This window comes from Aspergillus luchuensis, chromosome 8, assembly GCF_016861625.1.
Source record: "Aspergillus luchuensis IFO 4308 DNA, chromosome 8, nearly complete sequence".
NCBI classification, from domain to species: Eukaryota; Fungi; Ascomycota; class Eurotiomycetes; order Eurotiales; family Aspergillaceae; genus Aspergillus; species Aspergillus luchuensis.
The window spans coordinates 1,197,066-1,220,443 of NC_054856.1; the positions used below are offsets into that span (position 1 = coordinate 1,197,066).

Consider the following 23,378-nt stretch of genomic DNA (forward strand, 5'->3'; position numbering starts at 1 on the left):
TCTCAACAAACGAGGAAAGAAAAAGAGAAAAATGTCCGGCGTCACCGAATTCATCTTCTTCCACCTCAACCCCGCCATCAAACCCGAAGACCCCACCAACAACGAAGCCGGCGCTTCGCTCTTAGAGCTCTTCAAAAACACCAAACACCAGAACGGATACCTAGGGTCCTCTTGGGGCCGCTCAATCGAAGATGAGAATGTGGTTGTTTGGGTGATTGGTGCGTTTTGAATCCTCCCCCCCCAAATAGATTCTACAATGCACTTTCTTTTCTCTCTACTCTCCCTCTCTACATAAATTCCTACATATATATAGCAACATACCCCAACCCAACTAACATGGATAAAATAGATTGGAAAGACGCCCAAACAGCCCCCACACTCGTCCCCTCCCTAACACCCTACCTAGCCCCATCCACCCCATTAACAACCTTCTACGCAACCCTCTCCCCTCCCGCGCACAAATCTCACGATCTATCCGCTTCGCCCGTAACCGAGATCTTCACGCCTTGGTTCCCGACCTCCATGTTCGCGGACGAGAAGAAGAAACTGCACGAGAGCCTCGTGGCGTTCCGGACCGAGCTCGTGGAGAATCTCGAGGAAGGGAAACGGCCTCGAGGGTTGGTTATGGGACAGGTGGAACGGCCTGGGACGCGGAAGCATGGGGATAGTCCGAGCGGGGAGGCGTTTGGGATGGTGGTGTTGGCGGGGTGGGAGAGCGTGGAGGCGCATATGGAGATCAAAGGGACGGAGGCGTTTGGAAGGGGGATTAAGCCGATTAGGGAGTGGATGTTGAAGGGGGATGGAGGGGATGTGGAGAAGGGGGAGGGAGGGTTTGGGATTATGAGGCATGTGAGATTCCAGAAGGTGGAGTGAATTTAGTTGGATCATATAGGGTGTATGGGTTGGGTATGTTGTAGTGTAGAGGTTGGGGACGGGGTTATGGGAAAGGTATTATTAGTTGGACAGCGCTTTTCCAAATAAATACAGTACACACAAAAGAAATAAAAGGCAAAACGCGCAGACCCCCGAAAGAAACAAAAGAATATAGAAACGAAAACCCAAACCAAACCATCAGAGCCACCGGGTTAAAAACGGACGACGACTTTTGGGAGTTGTCGCAAAGCAAAAAGACAGCAAGCAAACCGATTCGTCGGCGGGAACAGAAACAGAATGAATTCACTTAGCCTAGATCCGATGCTTCTCGCTTTCTGTGGGATCATTAGAATGGGTCACTTGTCATATGTGGGGTGCGATGCAAATGGAGGGATACTAACCAAGTCTCGAGTAGAGCATGTAGAGCGCCATCTGGTTGCACTCCTGGGTACCGGTGATTGTGACCAGACGCTCGTTGCTGTTCTCTTGGGGCTCGTTGATCTTGATAACACTGCCACTCAGGTGCCGGATTTCGTTGATCTTGGCTCCTCCCTTTCCGATGATGGCGCCAACCATGTCGTTGGGGATGTAGATCTGCTGAGTCAGTGGCTGGCCGGGCATGACACCGCCGACGGGAGCGGCAGGCGTCGGCCCACCACGAGCCTGTGCGGCGGCCGCCTGAGGCGCACCATAAGGCGCGGGCTGGTGGGGACCAGCGCCGGCATACGGGGTGTGGGGAGTAGCACCGTAGGGCATCGAGGGCTGGGCTACAGGAGTTTGCGCGGCGGGGCCCTGGAGGTAGGGAACGCCATATCCGCCAGCTGCGCCGCGGTTGGGGTGAGGGTGGTGACGCTTGAAGGTGTCGGGATGGCCGTACTGTCCACCAGCGGGCTGAGGCACGTACGGCACAACCTGCATGCCGCCGGGTACAGCGCCAGCCGGACCGCCGCTGCGTGTGGCATACGCCGAGGCGGCGGGGCCACCGAAGCGTTCTGTCAGCTGCTCGACGAGAGTCACGGCAACGTAGTAAGTAGCGATGTGCACTGCGTCAGCAACACCGAGGATAACAAGGGACCGTTCAGTGGACAGGGGAAGGCAGGCATCAGAAGCGTTGAGACGTGCACCAGAGGCGTCCTGGATCTCTCGAATACGGCTCCCACCCTTGCCAATGATCGAGCCAATGAGAATATGGGGAATCAACAAACGCAAGGGGTATGTCTTGGATTGGGCAGTAGAAGGGGCATCAAGGGGCTCGTTGTTCAGGGTACGAATGATAAGACCGAAGGCCTAGCATCCGGGTTAGCAAAAATAAAAGAAATCGAACCGTATCGTGTTCAAACTCACCTTCGCGGCAGCATCCTGGGGGCCGCTAACGGTCAAGATACGCTCGACGGCACCACGAGAGTAGTCGCTGACGGTGCACTTGGCGCCGGACAGACGACGGATCTGGGATACGTTCTCCCCACCCTTACCGATGACGGTGGCAGCCTCCTGGCTGGAGATTACAGCCCGGATGTGAATCCAGCTAGACTCATCCTGGGGACGGTGTTGCTCAGATTGGGCACCGGTCGACTCGGCGTGAGAGGCCGTCGACTGGATGGGTTGTGTCTCCTGAGCGCCCTTGGAGTTAGGAGCATCGGGGACCACGGTGTCGCCCTGGCCATCAGCAGTCGCAGCCGGCGCATCCGTCTTCACATCGGCATACGCCTCAGACTCATCGCCCTTTACTACTTTGTCCAACGCAGGACGCTTGGCTTCCGGCTGATCATTAGGACCGGAGGGAGAGGAAGGGTCCTCCAAGGGACGCTTGGTCGATTGCAACGCAGACGGAGAGGCAGACATGATGATTTGCTTGCCTAAACTGTGCGTGTATTTCTGTGCTTGCTTCACTTACGCAGGACGTGTCCAAGTGAGATTTCACTTCTTTTCAGAACAGCTCTTCTTTTCTTTTCACTGCAGCTTTATTTGATCGACTATGTACACCAGGAGTTCCCAATAAAACTTGCTGGTGCTGGCGATCGGATGGAGAGGGAATTCTGGTGCTTGGAAGGATGTGGGAAGATTGGTGAACTCGTGCACAGTGCGGGAAGTGATGCTGTGAAAGGAGAGCCGACGAGGAAAGTGTGAAAAGGTCTGGGGTTGCCACGAGGCCTTGGATGTTGGACTTGGAGCGAGGAAGCTTCAAAGTGAAGCAGTGCAAGGTAGAGGGAAGAAGGAAAAATGAAACCAATCGGGTCGGGCACGAGGGCAGGAGAGATTGGGTGCTGGACGGTGGACGAAGATGTGCTCAGGGTCCGAATGGGCTGGAAGGCGGAGGGAAGCGTGAAGGGAGAGGAGTAAAAAGAAAACGAGAAGTAAAACGAGGCCTTCTTAGCAGTATCCGACGCCCAAACTATCCTTTTTCTTGCCTTTGGAAGACGCGACGTGGGTCGAGAGACGTTGAGGACGGGCGGGTCTTCTACACGATCACCCCAAGTACGCTGAAATAGCAGACGTGGGAGAGACGAGAGGTCGATGAGACGACAGCGACAGGTTAAAAATAGAGCTGGCGAGTAAACGCGCGATGATCAAAAGGGGGATAAGAGGGGAAGTGGATGGGTGAAGGAAGTCGAGCTTGTCGCGGTGAAGGACGAAGAGGGAGAACCGACGTTAAGGTTGAGTTGAGGTTCAGTCGCGCATCCTCGCTCTTCCCGCGCTATCCCCTTTTCGGAACATCCCTCACGTGTTCCCGGCCTGCAAAACACCTGCCAATCCCTCATTCGTCTATACAATTCCCCTCGTTTAGTTGGCTCATGAGACAACTGGATGCATGGCGAGGACTAAATTTAGAGGCGCATTCATTTAATTTTATTCAAACCCATTTGCAATGGACGTGTCACAGGAAACCGTCGAAAAAGTCCAGCGTTTCGCAGAGAAGCGTCAACGCGCCGAGGACTTCTACGAGAACCAAGAAATCAGTCCAGCAGTTCTACAGGCGTACAATAGAAAATTGGAGGAGACTCTAAAAGAACTTCAAGATCAAGTCAAACGCCAAGAAGATGACCTGCGTAGGGTATGTACCCACCCCTGGAGAACTCTTCCCGTATACATCCCAAACATGTAACCCAACTCCTAACACATCGCCCAGCTGCGCGAGGTCAACTCCTTCGATCTCTCCAAAATAGGCACAGATACTTGGTCGCGCGTAGCCCAAGTACAAAGAGCCAAGAGAGCCTACGACTCGCTTCTGAAATCAGAGACCGAGTTTCCAGCCTCAGGCTCCCCCCTACCTTCTCTGCTAGCACTCGAAGAGACATCGCGTCTAGTCAAAGAAACCAAGGTGTCTGTCTCCATGACGGCAGAAAATCTCTCATCCAACCGTCAGCGTTTGAAATCAGAGGAGGCGAATTTCCGTGACGCTCAAGTGATTCGGGATGGTCTGCGAAAGCGGATCCAGACCATAAGCAGCGAGAAGACTACCAAGGAGAAGAAGACCGCTTCCCAGCTAGCGCGTGAACTAGCGGAGCAAGAAGAAGAAAAGCGGAGAGAGCTTGACCAAGCAACAGAGGAGATGAAGACCGCCCTCTATAACTTTGTGGACGAAACCCTCGCGTCCATGCTTGCTGCCGAAGCCCTCGGCGGCCCCACGGTGGGTGACGCCGCCCAGGTCTCGGATGCGACCTTGCAACTAGGCTATACGAGCCATGGAAAACCAAAGAAGCCTAAAAATCCAGAGGCAACGAATCCGGATGCTGGACAGCGCCGAATCGACGAGATTCTCCCGCGCCAGTCTGGGCAAGGGGACAATCAACCAGCTAATCGCAGAGAGGCTGCAGCTCTGGAAATGCGCAATCTACTTGATGCTTTGTTGGAGGCAGGATCCTCCTATATCGATCTGCCCCGAGAGTCGGCCGCCTCGCGGTTTTTGGTCAGGGCCAAAGTCGCCCAGTTTCATCCTCGTGATGCGCGACGGTTGAGGCTGATTGATTTTGGACGCTCATTAGACGATTGAATGACGGCACGATACTTTCTCGAATGATATATGGCTTATTAGGATATAATGAAAAGGAAGGGCTGTATATATTCTGTCAAAAAAAAGCCAAAGCGCCTAATACAGTCATCATGCCAGCATTTGATATCCCCATTAGCATAACGCCTATACATGCATTAAGGAATCAAACTAAGGAATCAACGCCCGTAAGTGCCACTGCATATACCATAAAGTTCATCACAAAGCCGAATTGCTCGGCACGCGGATAGCCATTAGATGGGCATCATCCCTATTCGACTAGTTGAGGGTTTCGCTTTGGTCGCTTTCCGAGGGGCAGAGGAGCGGTTGTCAGCACGATCACCGGATTTTCTGCGGGCTCCCGTCGATTTTGCCCTGGATCTAGGGGCGGCATTTTGACGGCGAGGACGTTTGGTTGTTTGACGCTTCCGAGCCCGGGGTCTACTAGACTTTCCAGGGCCGTCATCCTCCTCATCAGAGTCGAGGTCAGCGGTGTGCTGGGTAGAGAAGTAACGACTAGACAAAGTCTCGTCCACATTAAATGTAGAAGGATGATCAGTAAAGATTCCGCCATCGCTGAACTCGTCCTCGGTGCTGGTAAGGTTAATAACGTTGTGATGGTTGGGATCCGGAACCACCCCATCAGCGTCATCTTGCTCTTTCTTCAACTCTGCATAACGGCGCTGCGTGTCGCGCACGAGCTTCAGGATCTGGCCTCCGTATCGGTTCACCTTATCCGGATCGATACCAGGAATTGTGGCAAGTTCCGCCATGTCTGAACATGAGTTAGTTCTGCTCATACTTATCATGAAAGGGTTCTCACCTTTGGGGAAGACGATGACCATCTCGCGCAGGACGCTGTCAGTAAACGGTTGGTTGCGGAGGCCTTTCTGCATGACCAGCTGTTTGGCTATTAGAGACTTATATGGAACCAACGATATGAACGTTCACTTACATCCTGGCAATAGTTCTTGGCATAGACCATGAAATCCTCCGCAACCGCTTTGTGTAGAGGGTCCAACTGCTCAAATCGGCGATCTTGGGTAATTGGCGGCCCAGGAGTACGCCTCTTCTCTTGTGCTGGCTTGCCGGCGATTCGGATTCTTTCGAACCCATCACTGTCTGCGTCATCATCCGTGGTGTCGCCTGCACCCCCTTGGTAACGGAACCGAGATAGGCGGCGTTGGTTTGCCGCTTGTACAGGGGATGAGACGTTTGTAGATTGCGGTTGATACTCTTTGTTGCCGCCATCAGCTCGTGATCCCGAATTGGACTTCTTGGCCTTTCCATTCGGCGAGACTCGCACGTCAAGCTTCAGTTTGCACCGCCCACTCTCGAAGTCAGCGGCACGCCGTCCCACCTTGATATACTGAATGGCGAATTTACTACCGTTGACAACATTCTCTTCAACAAGAGCTCCCTCGCCCAAAAGTCTATGGAACAACCGTTCTGCTTCACCCAGCTCTAGGTCCGAACCGTCGCCATAGCCAGGGGCCTGCCGGTGTTGTGGAGACCTGAACCTCTTCACACTTCCCCGGAAGATATTCACACAGTACGACAAAGTAACCTTGTCTTCGATGCTTTGGAAGTGCCGAACAACCTTGATTGCAGAGGCAGCGTACTGTGAAAAGTCATGGAGCTCGAAGACAGAGTCGGACTTGCAATTATCACATGAGGCATTGCAGTCTTGTCGGCGGAAATATTCGTTGAAGTAGGCAAGAATTTGTACTCGCCTACAGTCGCTTCTGTTTTCACAGTATTGTACGACGTTGTGGAGCATCTGCCGCTGCCGATTCTTCTGTTGCTTGCTGCCCTCGCCCTTGTCGATCATGCTGGATATAGTACTCGTGTCCTTGTAGCAGTAATAGAGGTAGCAGCCAGACCGCTTGCCATCTCGGCCAGCCCGTCCTGTCTCCTGATAATATCCCTCCAGACTCTTGGGAATGCTGTGATGGATCACAAAACGCACATCAGGTTTGTCGATGCCCATTCCGAACGCGATCGTCGCCACTATAACGTGAGTCCTTCCAGCTTGCCAAGCCTGTTGAATTTTCGCACGTTCTCCTGAATCCATGCCGGCGTGGTAGTGTTCTGCTTTGATGCGATAGTCATCCCGGAGACCGCTGGCGACCTTTTCGCATGTCTTGCGCGACAAGCAATAGACTATGCCGGATTTGTTTGCGTAGGAGGTCTTTATAGTATCGGCTATGCTGGCCAGAACCTCCGTTCCCTTCTTTTTGATCCGTACTTCGTACGTCAAGTTTGGCCTGTTGAAACTCTGAGAGAACACTTCACAACCTTCCATCTTTAGGTTGTGGATAACATCCACTTTGACGTTCTCGGTGGCTGTCGCAGTTAGCGCCATCATTGGTACTCCGGGTAACTGATTCCTGAGTTCTCCCAGTTCTTTATAGTCAGGGCGAAAATCATGTCCCCACTGACTGACACAATGCGCCTCATCGATCACGATGCGAGCAAGCTTCCGACTGCAATTGAGCTTATCCAAGCTTTTCGTGATCGCCTGGCTTTTGTTGACCATTTCCGGGGTGATGTATAACAATTCGATATCTTCCTCCGCCGAGAAGCCTGATAGCGTACTGAGAATCCATTGCCGTTGCTCTTTCGGAGTCTCCCCGTTTAACAGGTAAGCCTTGATATTCAACTTGTTCAGATGCGAGACTTGATCCTGCATCAGACTGAGCAAGGGGGATATCACGATAGTTACTCCTCTTGTGGAGCCTGAAGTGACAACAGAGGGTAGTTGATAGCATAGAGACTTGCCTCCTCCAGTAGGCATCAGAACGAATGTGTCTTTTCCGCTCAGCGTCGCATCAATGGCCTCGAGTTGATTGAGGCGGAACCCACGAAGATGAAACCGATCTTTCAGCGCATTTCTGACGTCCTTGGACCATGGATGCTGGTTCCAGAGGGCGTTATGGCCCTGGGACTTTGGTTGCGATAGGGGAGTGCGCGAAACATTTCCGGAAGTTTCAGCAAACACCTTGCGGTTCTGGAGCTCGTGGTTGTCGGTTGCGAATGCATGATCTTCATCCAGGAACCCGGCAGCTTCCAGCATGTCTTCGTCATCTAGGTCGAATTCATCCGCTTCTTCTGCAGGTAGCGTGGGGGAGCCCATAGTTCGAGTAAAAGCATCATCGTCATCCAGTGTCGTTGGGTCATCGTAGTTGAAAGCCCTAAGGCTCGAGGTCCCATTCGTGTTCTTGAAAGACAGATCTGATACCCGAGTGGATATCTCGGAACGAGAGTGGTTGTAGTCTACTGTTGACCGTGCATGCGATCGCGAGGAGGTGCCCGAGATCACTGTATCTTCCATTGCACTGATTGACAAAGACGATGGTCGCGACAAAGGGGTCGGATGGTCTGGCTTGTAACGGAGTGGGCGGACATCCAGTGATGGAATAGACAGCAACCTAGATCGTGCTAGCAGATGTTGTATATCTGATTCAACCCTTTGCAGCTGGGTTGTTGCTTCTCGACTTTCCACAAGTTCTGGCATATCGGACGGATCGCCGCCTTGTGTTATAACCTGCATGAGTCTCTTCTTGAGCATGTTCCTCTTGGTATCGTATGCCTGATAGGTAATCCTTTGCTGCTTGAGCAAACCAATCGCTTCGATCCTATCCGTAAGGGTCTTGTTTTCAGCGATCAAGTCAGGTGCAAGTTCTCCCTTCATTGCTCGCTCATACACTATTTCAGAATTCTTCGTAAGCGTGCTCTTCAGGGTTGCAATGGCTCCTTCAAGAGAGTCTGCTGAAAGACTCAAGAACTTGTTCACATCTTCGTTCTGAGGCTGAGAGCTGGGCGAATCGGTAGTAGAAGGCACATGAGTGGCTGGACTAGGACTGATGCGGGTGTCCTTCCTAGATGGACGAACACTGGAGGGGACGATATCCATAGCATCCGACGCCCGTGGGGAAGCACGGCTCTTCTTTCTCGCAGGGCTAGGAGCTGCGTGCTCATCTGAGCTATCTTGATTAGGTAGGATCGGGTAGAGTGATTCATTGGAGTTCAATGTTGGGCCGTCTCCATCAGGAACCCAGTCATCGAACAGATTCTCATCTCCGTCGTCGTCATCGGAGTCAGCGATAACATGACCCAAGCGAGAACTCTGTGAAAGTGAAGGTAGGCCCGATGGATCATCAGCCCGGGGTATAGTGTCCTTTCTGGTCGTGTGAGGTGATTTTGCGGGCTGAAGACGCGTCGAGGTAGAACGGGGAGTCTTCGTAGGCTCAACAACCTTCAATGGCGAGCGCGATTTCGAGCCGTTCTTTCGCGGCGAAACAAGGTCTGACACATATTCGTCGCTCTTCCGCTTCTTTCCACGCTTTTCAAGAGGCTCTCTCCGGGATGCAGCATCTTCGGTCCACAATCGTTGCGGTTCCTCGAACCCATCGAAAGTATCAGACGAAAGCGTGGTCTGATTCAAGTCGCCAGTCAAGTCAATCGTATCAATATCGGAATCAAAGAGTGGTGATTTTGCGTTCAATGGCCGCTTCGATCCAAATGGTGTCAGGAAAGACGCCTTAGGGCTGCACAATGGAGACCGGGGACTCTGCTTGTCTATTTGGAGTATAATGTTAGAAAATCCCCAAAAACGACAGGCGCGCCGTTTCACTGTACCTTTGATGACCCTGTCCCGACCATTATCTCTTCCCTTAGAAGGCGACTTGACAGACTGGCTACTTTTGATAGGTTTCGGAGTGGGTGCGCCAGCGTCCTTGGATAGACTCAGCATCCGCGGCTTGCGTGCGGAGGCCGGAGTAAGAAGCAATCGCGCCATTTCTTCATCCGAGTCTACCTCCGCTTTTTCGTCCACATGGTCCGTGTCTGCTGATTTGACTTTAGGTTGTATATCATCGATTGCGATGGTGATATCCTCTGGCTGGTGCGCTAAGGCCCCCGCTGGTGGCACCGGCGCAGTAGGTTGATTTCGGTCGGCAGTGTTATTGTGATACTCGTGCGCGGACGGAGATAAGGAGGGGTATAGCGCAGGGCCCTGCTGCAACAGCCATTTGAGGTGGGCTGCTAAATTGTTTTTAGTCATAAGGCCGTATGCTTGTGAGCATGATTTTCATTGACGAGTCGCAGCATAACAATCACAAAGGGCGTTTAGACTAGCTGCCGAGCAACTACTAGTCTATTCAATTGCTTTTAGTCCGGCGAATCCACGGCCTTGTCTGGACGCGTTCTGGCGCGTCATCACGTGGGCGGTGAGGACATAGATAATCCATGCCACCCCCAATTATGATACTCGGTATTACTTACCCTCTTCGAAGTTGACTAGCATCGTTGGTGTCCAGGCAATGCCATGCGACGAGATGCTTTACAGAAATGCTGCAATATTGCAGTAGTCGCATAGTATTAGAGGACAATATACAGCATTGGCTGTTGTCAGTGTGACTTATGATGCTGAAGGATTTTCTTTGACAATATGTTCCATTACCAGACCGTGGAAATATCAACATCGCATAACACTATAGCATATGGGCATACCACGCATAGGCGATGCTGGAGTCAATAATTTGGTTCAGTAAGCACTCATTACATATATGTTATGTGTGTATGTGCCTTATTCGGTCTCCTGTACTCCCAATTCTACATATGTGCCTGGTCACTCATAGACTATGGTATCCGTTTTACACGGTAATATAAGAGGGGCTTCATGCCGACATTTTTTTTTCTGGGCCCAGAAAAACCCCGCGCTGAATGGAGAGAATCTGTAGTAAATAGAATATCAACTCCATAACTCCACCGATAAGAGGGTGATAATTGAAAAAGAGCATCCAAGCTCCACATCATCCCCCTCGGTCGCATAGAAACCACAAAAGAGTCCAAAACTCCACCCCCGTATCTCTCAAGCTCGTCGTCCACCATGGGCAAGAAGAACAAGAAGTCCGCCGAGCACAAGGAGCGTGTAGCAGCAAAACAGAACAAGAAGGCTGCTCAGAAGGAGAAGAAGGGCAAGGGCAAGAACAAGGATGCCGACAGCGATGTCGAAGATGCCGACTTGGACGCCATCCTTGCGCAATATGCTGAGGAACAAGCGAAGTTCATGAAGGTCACTGAGGTTGTGGGAGGACCACCGACGCCTCGGTCATCTGCAACTGTTCTGGCTTCTCCTTCCAATCGCAATGAACTGCTGGTCTTTGGTGGAGAGTACTTTGATGGAAATCTTGCCACTTTCTTCAATAACCTCTTCATCTACAATATCGACCGCGCAGAGTGGAGAGAAGTCACCAGTCCTAATAGTCCGCTCCCTCGCAGTGGACATGCTTGGTGCCGTGGTGGCAATACGGGAGGTGTCTACCTGTTCGGTGGTAAGTATATGGTTCAGACCAATGCCTATGAGATTTTCCAGAGTACTGATGTTTGTAATAGGAGAGTTTTCTTCGCCCAAGCAGGGCACGTTCTATCACTACAACGACTTCTGGCACCTTGATCCTTCGACTAGGGAATGGACCCGTCTGGACTCCAAGGGCAAGGGTCCCCCGGCCAGAAGTGGTCACAGAATGACTTACTACAAGGTCTGTACTTTACCCTGCCCAGGGAAACTAAATTGAAACTCACCCAAAAGCAGAACTACATTATCCTCTTTGGTGGATTCCAGGACACCTCGCAACAAACCAAGTATCTCCAAGACCTGTGGATCTACGACTGCTCCAAGTACACTTGGTTCAACCCCACGCTCCCAACCGCATCCCAGAAGCCCGATCCCCGGTCTTCTTTCTCCTTCCTGCCGCACGAAAGCGGTGCCGTTCTCTATGGTGGATATTCCCGTGTGAAAGCAGCGACGGGAATCAACGGCAAGCCTGTCAAGGGTGGTCCTCAACGCATGACCATGAAGCCCATGGTGCATCAGGACACCTGGTTCCTCCGGGTTATTCCCCCGGGCCCTGAAGCTCCTGCCAATGCTGCGCCCACCGTCCGCTGGGAGCGCCGGAAGAAGCCCGCCAACTCTCCCAACCCTCCCCGTGCCGGTGCCACTATGGCATACCACAAGGGACGTGGCATCATGTTCGGTGGTGTGCACGACGTTGAGTTGAGCGAGGAAGGCATTGACAGTGAATTCTTCGACACCATGTTCGCCTGGAACACCGACCGGAACCGTTTCTTCCCCTTGACGCTCCGCCGGCCCAGAGCGCCCGGCAAGAAGCAGCTCGCTAACCAGATGAAGTCTAAGGACCGGAGCAAGGCTGACGAGGAGGAACTCCTGCAGAATCTGAAGGCTCTCGAGGCTAAGAAGGGTATTCGAAGCGAGGAGGACGATGAACTGCAGCCGGAGGCACCCAAGAAGGAAGAGCCCGAGGAGCCAGCGAAGCCTGCGATCGTACGCTTCGAGATGCCTCATCAGCGATTCAACGCGCAACTGGCCGTTCAGGATGATACCTTGTACATCTTTGGCGGTACTTTCGAGAAAGGAGATCGGGAATTCACCTTCAACGACATGTACTCGATTGATCTCGTCAAGCTCGATGGCGCCAAGGAGATCTTTTACAACGAGCCCGCTAACTGGCACCTTCTCAACGAAGCAGACAGCGACGAGGAGATGGATGACGATGAAGAGGAAGATCTCGAAGACGAGGAGGAAGAGGAGGACGCGATGTCCCTGGACACTGGTTCCCCCGCCCCCACGGAAGTAACCGTGCCTTCTGTCACCCAAGAGATGGAGAATCTGGAAGTGGAGGAGCAAGAGGGAGAGCCATCTGTGCAGGACAGTAGACCTCTGCCTCGTCCGTTCGAAAGTTTGCGTGACTACTTTAGCCGCACAGGCGAGGACTGGCAGCGTATCCTGTTGGAGACATTGAAAGAGAAGGGCATCGCCACGGAGAAGAACATCAAGGAGTTGCGGAAGGATGCATTCAACATGGCGGAAGAGAAGTGGTGGGATAGCAGAGAAGAGGTCATGGCTTTGGAGGATGAGCAGGAAGAAGCTGGTATTGGAGAGGTTGTTAGCATTGCTGATCGGGGTGACAATGTTGGCGGCGCTGGAAGACGCAGGTGATGTGCATATACCTTCATAGTTTAAAGTAAAACGGTTTTGGCTTTTTCGTATCGCTTTTACGGATTCTCACGATCTAGTACCCTTCATCTGATGACTTGACTACAATTGGACATGTGCTTGGGTCTAGTTCTTCCAGTCAGTTAGTAATGACTTCAATGATGTTTTGGAGAAAAGCAATGCGAGCTAATAATTGTTGTCTGGCACATTTTGAGCACTAAGTAGATGAGCCAAAATATACATCCGAGGAACGGCAATAACCCGAACCTAGGACCAATCCAAGCACCACTGCAGTCCACAATTACTAACGCTAGATTATTGACACCATAATCAAGCACCTACATCATTTATATAATTCGAATTAGACTAAATCCTCTCCGCATCTGCATAATAATAAGACGGGCCCTCTTCAAGGACGGCTCTCCATTCCACCAAACCTAATCGGGTAACCAACTGGTCATGACGGCATACTCCCGGACTTTACTCGTAAACGCCGGGGATGGAGGGACTTACAGGTAGATTATCTCCGGAAGTCGAAGAAAATCTGATGGACGAGGATCGGGGGTATATAAAGGGTGGTGATTCTTGCAATAATGAGGGGTTTGGTTGTTACGATAGCACCAGGGAGAGTACTTAGCTTTGGCTGCGAGGTTTGCTTTTCTGAATAGTATACTATATACTATACACCCGTCAGCCTGCTTTGCTTTGCCTCCAATCATCAAGCATACTATTCCTCATCTTTGTTGATACATCTGGCCGCAATATATTTTTTGATTACTAGTTACTAGCGATGCCGTTCCTCGCTGGAAAGGAAGTCACCCAGAATGGGTTGGGGCTTATGCGTGAGTTCTCCCCGCGTTCCCTCCTCTTTGCTTTTTGAGCTATCATTGTAAAAGCTTTTATATATTGATGAAAGCATATCGCAGGTTTCACCCTGTCAGACGATGTGACACCAGATGAACAAGCATTCAAGGTTCTCAAGGCAGCGCTGGCAGCGGGCGTCAACGTATGGAATGGAGCAGACTTCTACGGGACACTCGAAAACAACTCATTGCATCTCATGAATCGCTACTTCACAGCTTATCCTGAAGACGCAGACAAGGTGGTCCTTTCCATCAAGTCCGGCGTTGCGAGCATGAAGACCTTCGCTATGGACTGCTCTCCCGCCGGACTTCGCGACTTTGTGGACAACGCCCTGAAGATCCTGGACGGCAAGAAGAAAATCGACATTTTCGGCTGTGCGAGAGTTGATCCCAATGTTCCAGTTGAAGAGAGCATCACGGCACTAGCTGAGTTGAAGGAGGAGGGTAAAATTGGGGGTATTCAAATGTCGGAGGTGAAAGCCGAGACTATTCGCCGTGCGGCGAGCGTTGCGAAGATTGATATGGTGGAGGCGGAGGTGAGCATATGGGCTACGGATGTTTTCCGTAATGGTGTCGCAGAGACATGCGCGGAGCTTGGTATCCCCATCATAGCGCACACACCGCTGGGAGCGGGGATGTTGACCGGCACGATCAAGAGCCCTGATGACTTGCCGGCGCACGATCATCATCGTATCTTTCCTCGATTCCAACCAGACAATCTTGCGAAGAACCGTCTGCTTGTTGATGAGCTGGAGAAGATTGCGGTTGCGAAGGGGTGCACTCCGGCTCAGTTGGCTTTGTCGTGGGTTAAAGCGCAGAGCAGAAAGCCTGGCATGCCGGTTTTTGTCCCGGTTGCGGGTGCGAGATCTGAATCCAGGGTTATTGAGAACGTGGGGGTTGTCGACTTGGCTGATGATGACCTTGCACAGATTGCAGCCCTCCAGGAGAAATATCCAGTCGCAGGGGAGAGGTTTCCGCCTGCGGCCATGAAGTTGAATGAGTACTAGGCTGGGCAGATGCAGGTGGAACGACCCCAGAATCAGATAGAAAAATCCTCTCTTCCGATTGAAAGCCATATCTTCCAAGTGTTTCGCGGAATTTGATAACCATCATGTAGCAAATAATCCAATATTTTGCGCTGTGAAGGAGATTGCTTCTCTTCCACGAATTGTAATCGTTCATAAATGTGTAGCCTCGATTGAGCTGGCTTTGCAAGAGCCTCTTTGGCCACATATAGATGAAACAAGAGTGTTGCTGATTGGATATTAGAGACCTCATAAGGAAGCCTGATGTTAGCCCCCGTATCAGGTATGGAGAGGCATATGTCTGTAGCAAGGAAATGCACTCGGCGGTTGGACTCATGAAGTTCGGCCATGGCCCAGACATCATTGGTCGAATTTCCCAACACCCGAGCGTATTGCTCGCGTATGAGTTTCATTAGCTGGATACGGAGAACACGGATGTTGTTCCAGCATCTGTGTGTATTATAGTCAGGATATATGTCCGGCTTGGTTGATGGAATGCTTGGGGGTTCAGGGGTCTGTCTTCTCGAGAAGAAAGAAGGCAGATATTTAGACAATCGATCAAGATCTTCGTCAAGTGCCTTGGCTTGATAAATGACGCCTTCCGCAGAAATGGAAGACTTCGCGGTATGCTCCAACTGTGCATAACGCATCATGATTTCCAAGAATCTCCACCTTGGTGACGATGTGTCTGCACCGGCTTCAAGAGCTTGTTGTCGCAATGCCAAGAATTGAAGTGGAATATCAGCTTCATTGGCAAGGCAATCAAGAACAACAAGCTCGTTTAGATGCAAAAACATCTTAGCGCCCCCATCGTCTGTGAATTGGCCATCCCCCCTCAAGGCCATCAGCTCAATGGCACCTTTTAAATGTCCGTTGCGAATACTTAAACCTCGTTGTTCTACGTCGGCGAGGCGTTCAAATATACTCATGAGCAACACCGAGAATAAAGTCCTATCCAACAAAGCCTCATTTCGTGACTGGATGGCCTTTCGAGTCAGAGACAGAGCTGATCCATAGCTGTTTCGAGCATGATAGAGAGCCGGGGGATACCCTTGCAGTGACGAGAACGTGGCCATGAAAAGCGCATTAATCATGGTTTCGAGAAGAGGATAGTCGTCTGACTTGGATGGATAAAAAACCTGCATATATGAGTATATGCCCGTTGCAGGTGTGTCCTGGACATATTGCGAGATATACAGGTGCTTCGCGCGTTGCAATACAGTTGGAAGGAGGTTTGTAGATAGAGGGCCTGCAGAGACTGGACGATCTAAAGAGCGCTTCCTCAATACTTTCTCAGCCGTAGCAGATGTCTCATTGATGATGACTATATCCGCTGGCTTCTGGTAACCAGAGCATGTCAGGCCAGCGCGGGAACACTGGGAGCAGCCGTCTTCTTTTTTATCGCACTATTATGAAGGGTGTAAGCCTTGCTCAGTCATGATGTCGAAAAGTAGGAACCAGCATACTTTGATATCTCGTTTGCGGCACTCCCGGCACGATTTGGAAGGCCTTCCGCGATATACCATTATGATTACTGGAAATTCAGTCACCTTTCGTTACGGCACCAGGCTGCCGGGCTACAAGCAGGCTTATGAAGAGGAGAAAAGCCGGAACATTTGTCTCGCAGATGATCATGTCAGATTAGTCATCGCATCGCCATCCATGAAATCTCACAATGGACAAAACAGGGGGGGAGAAAAGGCGAATAGTACGTACGAACTATGTGGCGATATTATAATTGGTTATCCATCGGGCCATGGTAAACAAAGTACTCATCGCACAACTGTCACTAAGACTGCAAAAGCGATGGAGTGAAACAACCTCAACCTCAATTACAAGCATAGCTAGTATATATTGAGAGTGAATTGTACGATGAAAGCAGACATCAAGCATAATTCCAACGTGTCATATCTCTATACTCTTCCAGCCACGGTGTCCAAGACATCTGTCACAAGTGCAAAGTCCCTTTCTTCTTCCACCCTCCAGTTTGAGATTGCGATGCGACAAGCCGGTCTTCCTTGCCAGGAGGTTCCAGACACAAAAAGCTTAGAAGTCGCATTTATCTCCTTGGTTAAGTTGCTGTTCAACTCGTCGTCCTTTGCACTGAACAGCACTATGATGTAGGTATGGTCTAGCAACTCATCCTTGCTTGACAAATCTGGCAAAGCATTGTACTTGGGATGATCGAATATCCAGCCTGCGATCATTCGACTAAGCCGAACTTGCTTCTGTAGCATCTCCTGATACCCAATCTGGCCATATGCCAATAGCGAGGCATACACTGGCAGCGCTCTAAACCGTCTCGAATTCTCCATACCGATGTTTAGTGGAGAAGGTATTGGGAGCGCTCCAGACTGCCCCCCAGACAAGTAGGCCGCATTTGCATTTTGGAAAACCTTCTCAGCCTCACCAGGATGGCGACAAAGGACAAAGCCACAGTCGTACGGCACGTTGAGGAATTTGTGAGCGTCACCTGCGATCGAGTCTGCTAGCTCCATACCCTCACACCCCTTTGATATAGCCGAAAATTCGGCACCGTTCAATATCCGGCCGAAGATCCCAAAAGCACCGTCGACATGAAGCCAGGCTCCGTACTTGTCACAGAGGCTACGCAGGCGTTTCATTTCAACCAAGCTTGACGTCGCAAAATGTCCAGTATTGACCTCTCCACAGGAGACAGCGACGATACTCGCCTTACTGGCTTTTAGCTCCGCTTCAAGTCGTTCAAAGTCGATCTGAAGGTAATGATTTTCCCGACAAATGCTCTTAACGTTGGCACGGCCTATGCCAAGAATTCCAGCGGCCTTTGCCAACGAAGAGTGAGGCATAGTCGAGAGAATTTGGATACCAGAGATTCCTGTAGCTTGGATGATTTCGAACAAGCCATACTCGCCAACGCTATCTATATCGATTCCACTCTTCTTGGCAGCAGCGCGGAGGACAAACTCCCTCCCGCAAGCTAATCCATGAACATTGCTGGCCGTGGCCCCAGTGGTAAAAGTCCCGTTATTCCAGCTCCGTCGATCCAATTTCAGAAGATCGGCAAGCAGACCAAGAGCAGTGGCTTCGACGTCTGTCGATATAGAATGCTCTGCAAGGTGCACTTGGACATTCTGATCGTAGGCTGTGACTAGATTGTCTGCAAATAGGGCTGCCGGGGTAACACCTCCGGTGACAAATCCGTAATAATTAGGACTTATGCTGCTGCGGTTGAAGGCTGGGACCAAGTCATTTAGGATATGCTGGGTGGCACTTTCGAAACCCGTTCCTTCAGCAGGGAGAGACTCTGGTAGAGATGCTCTGGCTCGCGACAAATCACTAGCACTAGGCAACACGTTCCCTGATGTATATGTTTGGTTAAGTTCCCATAGCTTCTGATGTAATTGGCCCTGCTCTTGGGAGGTCCCTTTGATATCTCTTAGGTCCATTGCGCGAGTTGTGTCTTGAAAGCAGTCAATGAGTGGATTGGGTATACCAAAAAGGATGAAAGTGACGGACGGACTTGGCTGATACAGTGATTGATTGGGATATATCCAGCACCAATCTTATACTGGTTAAGAAAACTATCTTACAGTTTTTCCTGTAACTGGTTGTCAGTAGCAGCCGGGTTGATGAGCGTGACTCAGAATACAGTACCGGCTGGACTTGCTGAATGGAGCAGAGTCGTCAAATATGCTGCAAGGATCTCCAGGACGGGGTCTGACAGTGCTAGTCACTAAAACAGCGTTATGGGGCAGTTAGAGCATTAAGTAGGCAGCACTATTGCAGTACGTCGGCGTCAGCGCTAGTAGTCTCTGACTCATGCAGGGAGCGAATGATAGGTGCGGTTATCTCCGAAGCGCGAAACTGCATAAAAAATGGTGGGGAACAAACACATCCTAATACTAAAAGGAGTGATTTTGACGGGAAGCTTAATCGCGGCTCAGCATACCGTATTGTGAGGAGAACATACCGTTACAGTTTACAGCTTCTCCCAAAGCGGAGGCTAGTAAATGGCACTGAGACCTCCGCCGGCGGCTGTTGGCCCCATCTTCCCCATCTGCCCGTCACACCACAATTCGCTTCGTAGGGAATTCAAGACATCCGCAATCCCATAGACCCCATACTTAAGAGTGCCACGACAATGGCTGCCAAGTTAATCGATCGGCGCTTCCATAATATTCCCGGTGCGTATGGCTTCCCGGGTTAGGGAAAATTGTCATGCTAATGACAGGTGGGGTTATCCAGGCAGGCTCCGGGTGGCTGAATTGTTCTTTGATGTGCCTCTCAATTACAACAAGCCCAATGATGGCACTCTGAGACTGTTTGCCCGCAGTGTACGTCGTCTGGTAACGCCTGCTGAGCCAAGCGAGACCCCCAAGGACGACAAGCAGTTGCCGTTCCTGGTGTACTTGCAGGGTGGCCCTGGAATGGGATGCCGCCCCCCGCAAGAGTATGGCTGGATTGGAACAGTCCTCGAAAAGGGTTATCAGGTACACAACCCCACCAAGCAGTATTATTCAAAGGCCCCTTACTCACCAAATAGGTCTTGTTCCTCGATCAACGTGGCACTGGTCTCAGTTCCACCGTCACAGCGGGCACCCTTGCTCGGCAAGGCAATGCCATCAAACAAGCAGAGTACATGAAGAACTTCCGCGCAGACAACATTGTGCGTGACTGTGAGGCTGTTCGCCGTTGTCTGATGACCGATTGCCCCGAGGACAAGCGGAAATGGAGCATCATTGGCCAGAGCTTTGGCGGTTTCTGCGCCGTGACTTATCTTTCCATGTTGTATGTCTAGCCCCGTCTTATGATGGTTTCAGCAATTTACTAACCTTGTTTTACTACAAGCCCGGAAGGTCTCGCTGAGGCTTTTATCTGTGGTGGACTTCCTCCTCTCGTTGATAACCCCGACCCTGTGTATGCACGTACATACGGTAAGCAATCTTTTTTCGATCCATTTAGTGCACGGTGAGCTAAACCCGTACAGAAAAGGTCATCGAAAGGAACAAGGCATACTACGCCAAATTCCCCGAAGACGTCGAAAGAGTCAAGCAAATTATCCAATATCTGAAAGACAACGAGGTCGCTCTGCCTACAGGAACACTGACCCCGGAGCGATTCCAGCAAATGGGCATCCTCTTTGGCATGCACGGTAAGACTCTCTGAAGCGATTATCCTCTGGCCCTTCGTACTAACTTCCCACAGGTGGTCTTGACAGCATTCATGGTAATGGGTCCCGGAACCGATATCTTTAACCATCATTAACACGACATAGATCTTGTACTACGTGCCTGGAACGACCTGGACGTCTTCGGCTTTCTCACCCACCCCACGCTCACCTCTATTGACAGTTTCGGCGGCATGGACAACAACATCATCTACGCTATTCTGCATGAGGCTATCTACTGCCAGGGGTGAGCCACTACCAACATTTACCCCACCAATATTCGCACGAGCTAACAACATCGGCATGGCAGCAAACCCTCCAACTGGTCCGCAGATAGACTACGCGCCTCTAACCCGGACTTCCAAATCGACGCCAACAAGTCTGAAATCCTCTTCACGGGTGAAATGGCATGTACCCAGCTTTCTTCTTCCGACCGTCAACCAAATCAACAATACTAACTCTCATAATTACAGGTCTACAAAGACATGTTCGACTCCTACACAGAACTCAGCCAGGTTCGAGACGCGGCAGACATCCTCGCCTCGACGGATGACTGGCCGGCGCTTTATGATGAAGCCCAGTTAGCACGGAACGAGGTTCCTGTCTACGCAGCCACATACATAGATGATATGTATGTCCACTTTGATCATGCGCAGAATACCGCGGCCAAGATCAAGGGTGCCAAGCAGTTTATTACAAATGTTATGTATCATAATGCCATTCGCAGCAAGTCGGATGAGCTTATTCAGCAGCTGTTTGCTCTGAGGGAGGATACCATTGATTAGAGGGATGGTTCTTGGTTACTGGATCATGATATGCATGGTATTGTGTATAAATGCATTAGGTGTATCCTGGTCATATAGGAAAGTCTTGTGTAGCCTTAGCTTGAGACGATATCTCATCGATGCACTTTGGCGTGTTTGTACTAGAGGTCTTTGACCAGAACATATTCAAGGAAAGCTGTATATACCTCTATCAATGCAGGGCCAGAAATGATTAGAATACCTGGTAACCGACTGTTAGTCCCTGTTCTCAACTGGAATAAGGAGCCGCTGCCTAACTCACCGCTCCGCCAATAATGAAGAGTCTCTCCTCTTCTTGATGCACCCAGTCTATTATCTTGCTTGCGCTCTGCGCCAATGCATTGCGGTTTGCATTTGCATTTGCAACGCAATAGAATTCGAACACCGGTGTCACCCATGCAAATGAGCTCGAGGATTGTGAGACACAGTGGTGGATCTTGACATGGGTGTGCTTAGCATGGATGCTTGCATGTAGGTTATTGTAGGTGGACATCAGCCTAGAGCAAGTGCCATCGTCAGTATCTAGACATAATGACATAGTCATCGGAAGCGAGAATCAAGGGTTGTGCGTACCTGCGACGTCGGGATACCGAGGCAAATTCGGGGTCATACGCGGACATTGTGAATTGTACGTTGGCCCGTGACTTGTAAAGGAAGTGGTGCAGGACGGTCCCTGGAACTATGTCTGTTGTGCTGGGGCGGCCCTTGTCAACGGCTTCTCTGATGATTTTGAGACTGCCATTCTTCTCTAGTTGCTGTGAGTTAAAGTACTAGGTTAGCCTGCTGGCATGTTTTTCATAAGAGGCATGGTCACAAACCTCGACGAATGCATCGCGCATGCCTTGCAACTCGAAGAAGCTTTCCTTATTGGCGCTTATCAGGATGATAGCAACAGACTCCTCTTTCGTGGTTGTGTCGTCGGCAGTATTGCCAGAGTCCTCTCGGAGATCGAGGAAGCTGACATACATGTAGAGGTACCCACTGCTGTTGAAGCCTGGTAGGCACACGGGAATCCAGCTCTCGCCACCACCAGCTTTTACAGCCTCGGCTTCGAAGATCATGTTGAAAAGAAGCTGCAGATCGCCGGGATGCAGAGAATGCTTCTTAGGTCGGACGACACTGACAAGCCGACCACCTGCGACGACCAAGCCATAGAGAAGGCCGCTGACCTTGGTCTTTAGAAGAGTGTTATTGATCGCTTGCCTATGAGACTTGCGGATCTTGAGACATTCCAATGCGGAAAGTAGTGTGGATGGGGAGCCTTTCGTAAAGCTGTCGGCTAACGTAGATAGAAGCGTCTCAGAGCCTTGGAGGGGCCGCTTGAGGTCGGTAGAAGGGCGGATAGAGAAGAGGTGGGTCAAGGATGGAAGAGTCAAAGTAGACAAGATTTGCATGTACAGGGCTTCCAACTGAAGTTTGAGCTGCGTTTCACTCTCAAGCATGCGACTGATCGCAGCCAGGTACAAAGGCCCCTTGTTGACCACCACGAACTTTGTATCACCGGCGGAGAAACTGCTTAGGCGGTCTTTGGAATCTTCATAGAACGAGATGATAGTCTGAATGACGCCAACATAGGTCGATATCAGACCACCGTCACCATGTCGCGTCCATATCGGTTTGCCAGCAGCTGAGAGGATAATATAGTGTTTGCGTTTCGACTTCCAATTTTCCAGAACCAGTTCTGCACGGTTTTGTTGGTTAGCGAACGTAAGGACCGTTATCTGCGAGCTATGCATACCTTCGTTCTCCCCTTCTTCGCCAACGTCTCCCACTGGCTCAAACTCCGAGGCAAAATCGTCTTCTACGTCGTCAGCTTGGAACTCCGGGAATTGCAAGAGTCCCGTGTTAGGCTGGCGGATAAGCCCAGGCTCCGTTGCCAAAAAGTCACCGAAGACATTATCGACATCGCCTAGATCTCCTTGAGGTATTGTGCTCCTGATACTAGCAGTATCGCCAGCTTCGCTTCCTCTTGGGCTGGCTAAGTGGCTGAGGCTCGCCTTCGCCTTCAGTGCGCCTTGTAAATTGCGCACAGCCAAAGTATCCTTTCCTGTATCTTGCGAAGCAACATCTGGGAGAGATACCGCCGTTGTAGCCCTGGATTGGAGAGCTGGTTGTGCAGGCTGCCGCGGTACCCGAAGAGATGCCCCTCCTTCATCCAACAGATTCAATGTGCCTGGGCGCGGGGGAAGAGGCGGTGGCCGTTCATCGAGAACGGCGCTGTGGTCACCGCCAGTAGATTCTGTAGATCCCGTAGTCGCTTGTTCGGACAATGGGGTGTCGTCGTCTCGGGGAGTCGGCGCTTGCGTAATGCCATGATCGGGGATGTCCTGCGACGGACCGGGGTCCGTCGAATCCATACTCTCAGCTCGCGCGCACCGGGAGTTGCCTCAGCCGCGTTCTAGCTGGGATCATTTAGAAATCGAGTCCGTAGCAAAGACGAATATCCTAGCTTTGGAGAATAAGTCCACAGACGCCATAGAAATGAAGAAGAATATGTCGCATGGTGGGGATTGCAAGGCCGCGATGCGACAGCGGCGGGCGGGAGGAGGAAACAAGCATAGTTTAGATTGAGCGACCGAAGGAAGAAGATGGAGCCTCCCGGCGGAGCTCCCCAAAGGCGGGCGGGTCAACGCCAGATAGACGGAAACATGGCCGCC

General features: G+C 51.1%; 10 protein-coding genes across 10 annotated transcripts; 5 read left to right on the forward strand and 5 right to left on the reverse strand.

Annotated features, from left to right (window-relative positions):
* Positions 1-31: 31 nt before the first annotated feature.
* On the forward strand, positions 32-873 carry AKAW2_80422S (uncharacterized protein; the record flags this gene model as incomplete). The annotated part of the gene is made up of 2 exons (XM_041681440.1): positions 32-218; positions 350-873. The coding sequence occupies 2 exons, from the start codon at positions 32-34 to the stop codon at positions 871-873; spliced, it is 711 nt and encodes a 236-aa protein (XP_041548383.1).
* A 312-nt stretch (positions 874-1,185) lies between these two features.
* Positions 1,186-2,715, reverse strand: AKAW2_80423A (telomere maintenance protein PBP2; the record flags this gene model as incomplete). Its single annotated transcript, XM_041681441.1, has 3 exons — positions 1,186-1,208; positions 1,275-2,160; positions 2,218-2,715. The coding sequence occupies 3 exons, from the start codon at positions 2,713-2,715 to the stop codon at positions 1,186-1,188; spliced, it is 1,407 nt and encodes a 468-aa protein (XP_041548384.1).
* A 1,024-nt stretch (positions 2,716-3,739) lies between these two features.
* AKAW2_80424S (uncharacterized protein) lies at positions 3,740-4,864 on the forward strand (the record flags this gene model as incomplete). The annotated part of the gene is made up of 2 exons (XM_041681442.1): positions 3,740-3,925; positions 4,001-4,864. The coding sequence occupies 2 exons, from the start codon at positions 3,740-3,742 to the stop codon at positions 4,862-4,864; spliced, it is 1,050 nt and encodes a 349-aa protein (XP_041548385.1).
* Positions 4,865-5,115: 251 nt separating this feature from the next.
* SGS1 (RecQ family helicase MusN) lies at positions 5,116-9,926 on the reverse strand (the record flags this gene model as incomplete). Its single annotated transcript, XM_041681443.1, has 3 exons — positions 5,116-5,636; positions 5,685-5,763; positions 5,817-9,926. The coding sequence occupies 3 exons, from the start codon at positions 9,924-9,926 to the stop codon at positions 5,116-5,118; spliced, it is 4,710 nt and encodes a 1,569-aa protein (XP_041548386.1).
* An 828-nt stretch (positions 9,927-10,754) lies between these two features.
* AKAW2_80426S (putative Kelch repeats protein) lies at positions 10,755-12,884 on the forward strand (the record flags this gene model as incomplete). The annotated part of the gene is made up of 3 exons (XM_041681445.1): positions 10,755-11,199; positions 11,261-11,406; positions 11,460-12,884. 3 exons carry the CDS (start codon positions 10,755-10,757, stop codon positions 12,882-12,884), a joined length of 2,016 nt encoding a protein of 671 aa, XP_041548387.1.
* Positions 12,885-13,671: 787 nt separating this feature from the next.
* AKAW2_80427S (aldo/keto reductase family protein) lies at positions 13,672-14,751 on the forward strand (the record flags this gene model as incomplete). Its single annotated transcript, XM_041681446.1, has 2 exons — positions 13,672-13,723; positions 13,808-14,751. 2 exons carry the CDS (start codon positions 13,672-13,674, stop codon positions 14,749-14,751), a joined length of 996 nt encoding a protein of 331 aa, XP_041548388.1.
* Positions 14,752-14,783: 32 nt separating this feature from the next.
* On the reverse strand, positions 14,784-15,914 carry AKAW2_80428A (uncharacterized protein; the record flags this gene model as incomplete). Its single annotated transcript, XM_041681447.1, has 1 exon — positions 14,784-15,914. One exon carries the CDS (start codon positions 15,912-15,914, stop codon positions 14,784-14,786), a length of 1,131 nt encoding a protein of 376 aa, XP_041548389.1.
* Positions 15,915-16,682: 768 nt separating this feature from the next.
* On the reverse strand, positions 16,683-18,197 carry AKAW2_80429A (pyridoxal phosphate-dependent decarboxylase family protein; the record flags this gene model as incomplete). The annotated part of the gene is made up of 1 exon (XM_041681448.1): positions 16,683-18,197. One exon carries the CDS (start codon positions 18,195-18,197, stop codon positions 16,683-16,685), a length of 1,515 nt encoding a protein of 504 aa, XP_041548390.1.
* Positions 18,198-18,941: 744 nt separating this feature from the next.
* On the forward strand, positions 18,942-20,703 carry AKAW2_80430S (proline iminopeptidase; the record flags this gene model as incomplete). The annotated part of the gene is made up of 8 exons (XM_041681449.1): positions 18,942-19,241; positions 19,295-19,539; positions 19,600-19,685; positions 19,739-19,903; positions 19,957-19,977; positions 20,027-20,165; positions 20,229-20,325; positions 20,392-20,703. 8 exons carry the CDS (start codon positions 18,942-18,944, stop codon positions 20,701-20,703), a joined length of 1,365 nt encoding a protein of 454 aa, XP_041548391.1.
* A 211-nt stretch (positions 20,704-20,914) lies between these two features.
* Positions 20,915-23,078, reverse strand: MON1 (guanine nucleotide exchange factor MON1; the record flags this gene model as incomplete). The annotated part of the gene is made up of 5 exons (XM_041681450.1): positions 20,915-20,923; positions 20,984-21,218; positions 21,295-21,476; positions 21,540-22,402; positions 22,460-23,078. 5 exons carry the CDS (start codon positions 23,076-23,078, stop codon positions 20,915-20,917), a joined length of 1,908 nt encoding a protein of 635 aa, XP_041548392.1.
* Positions 23,079-23,378: the final 300 nt, after the last annotated feature.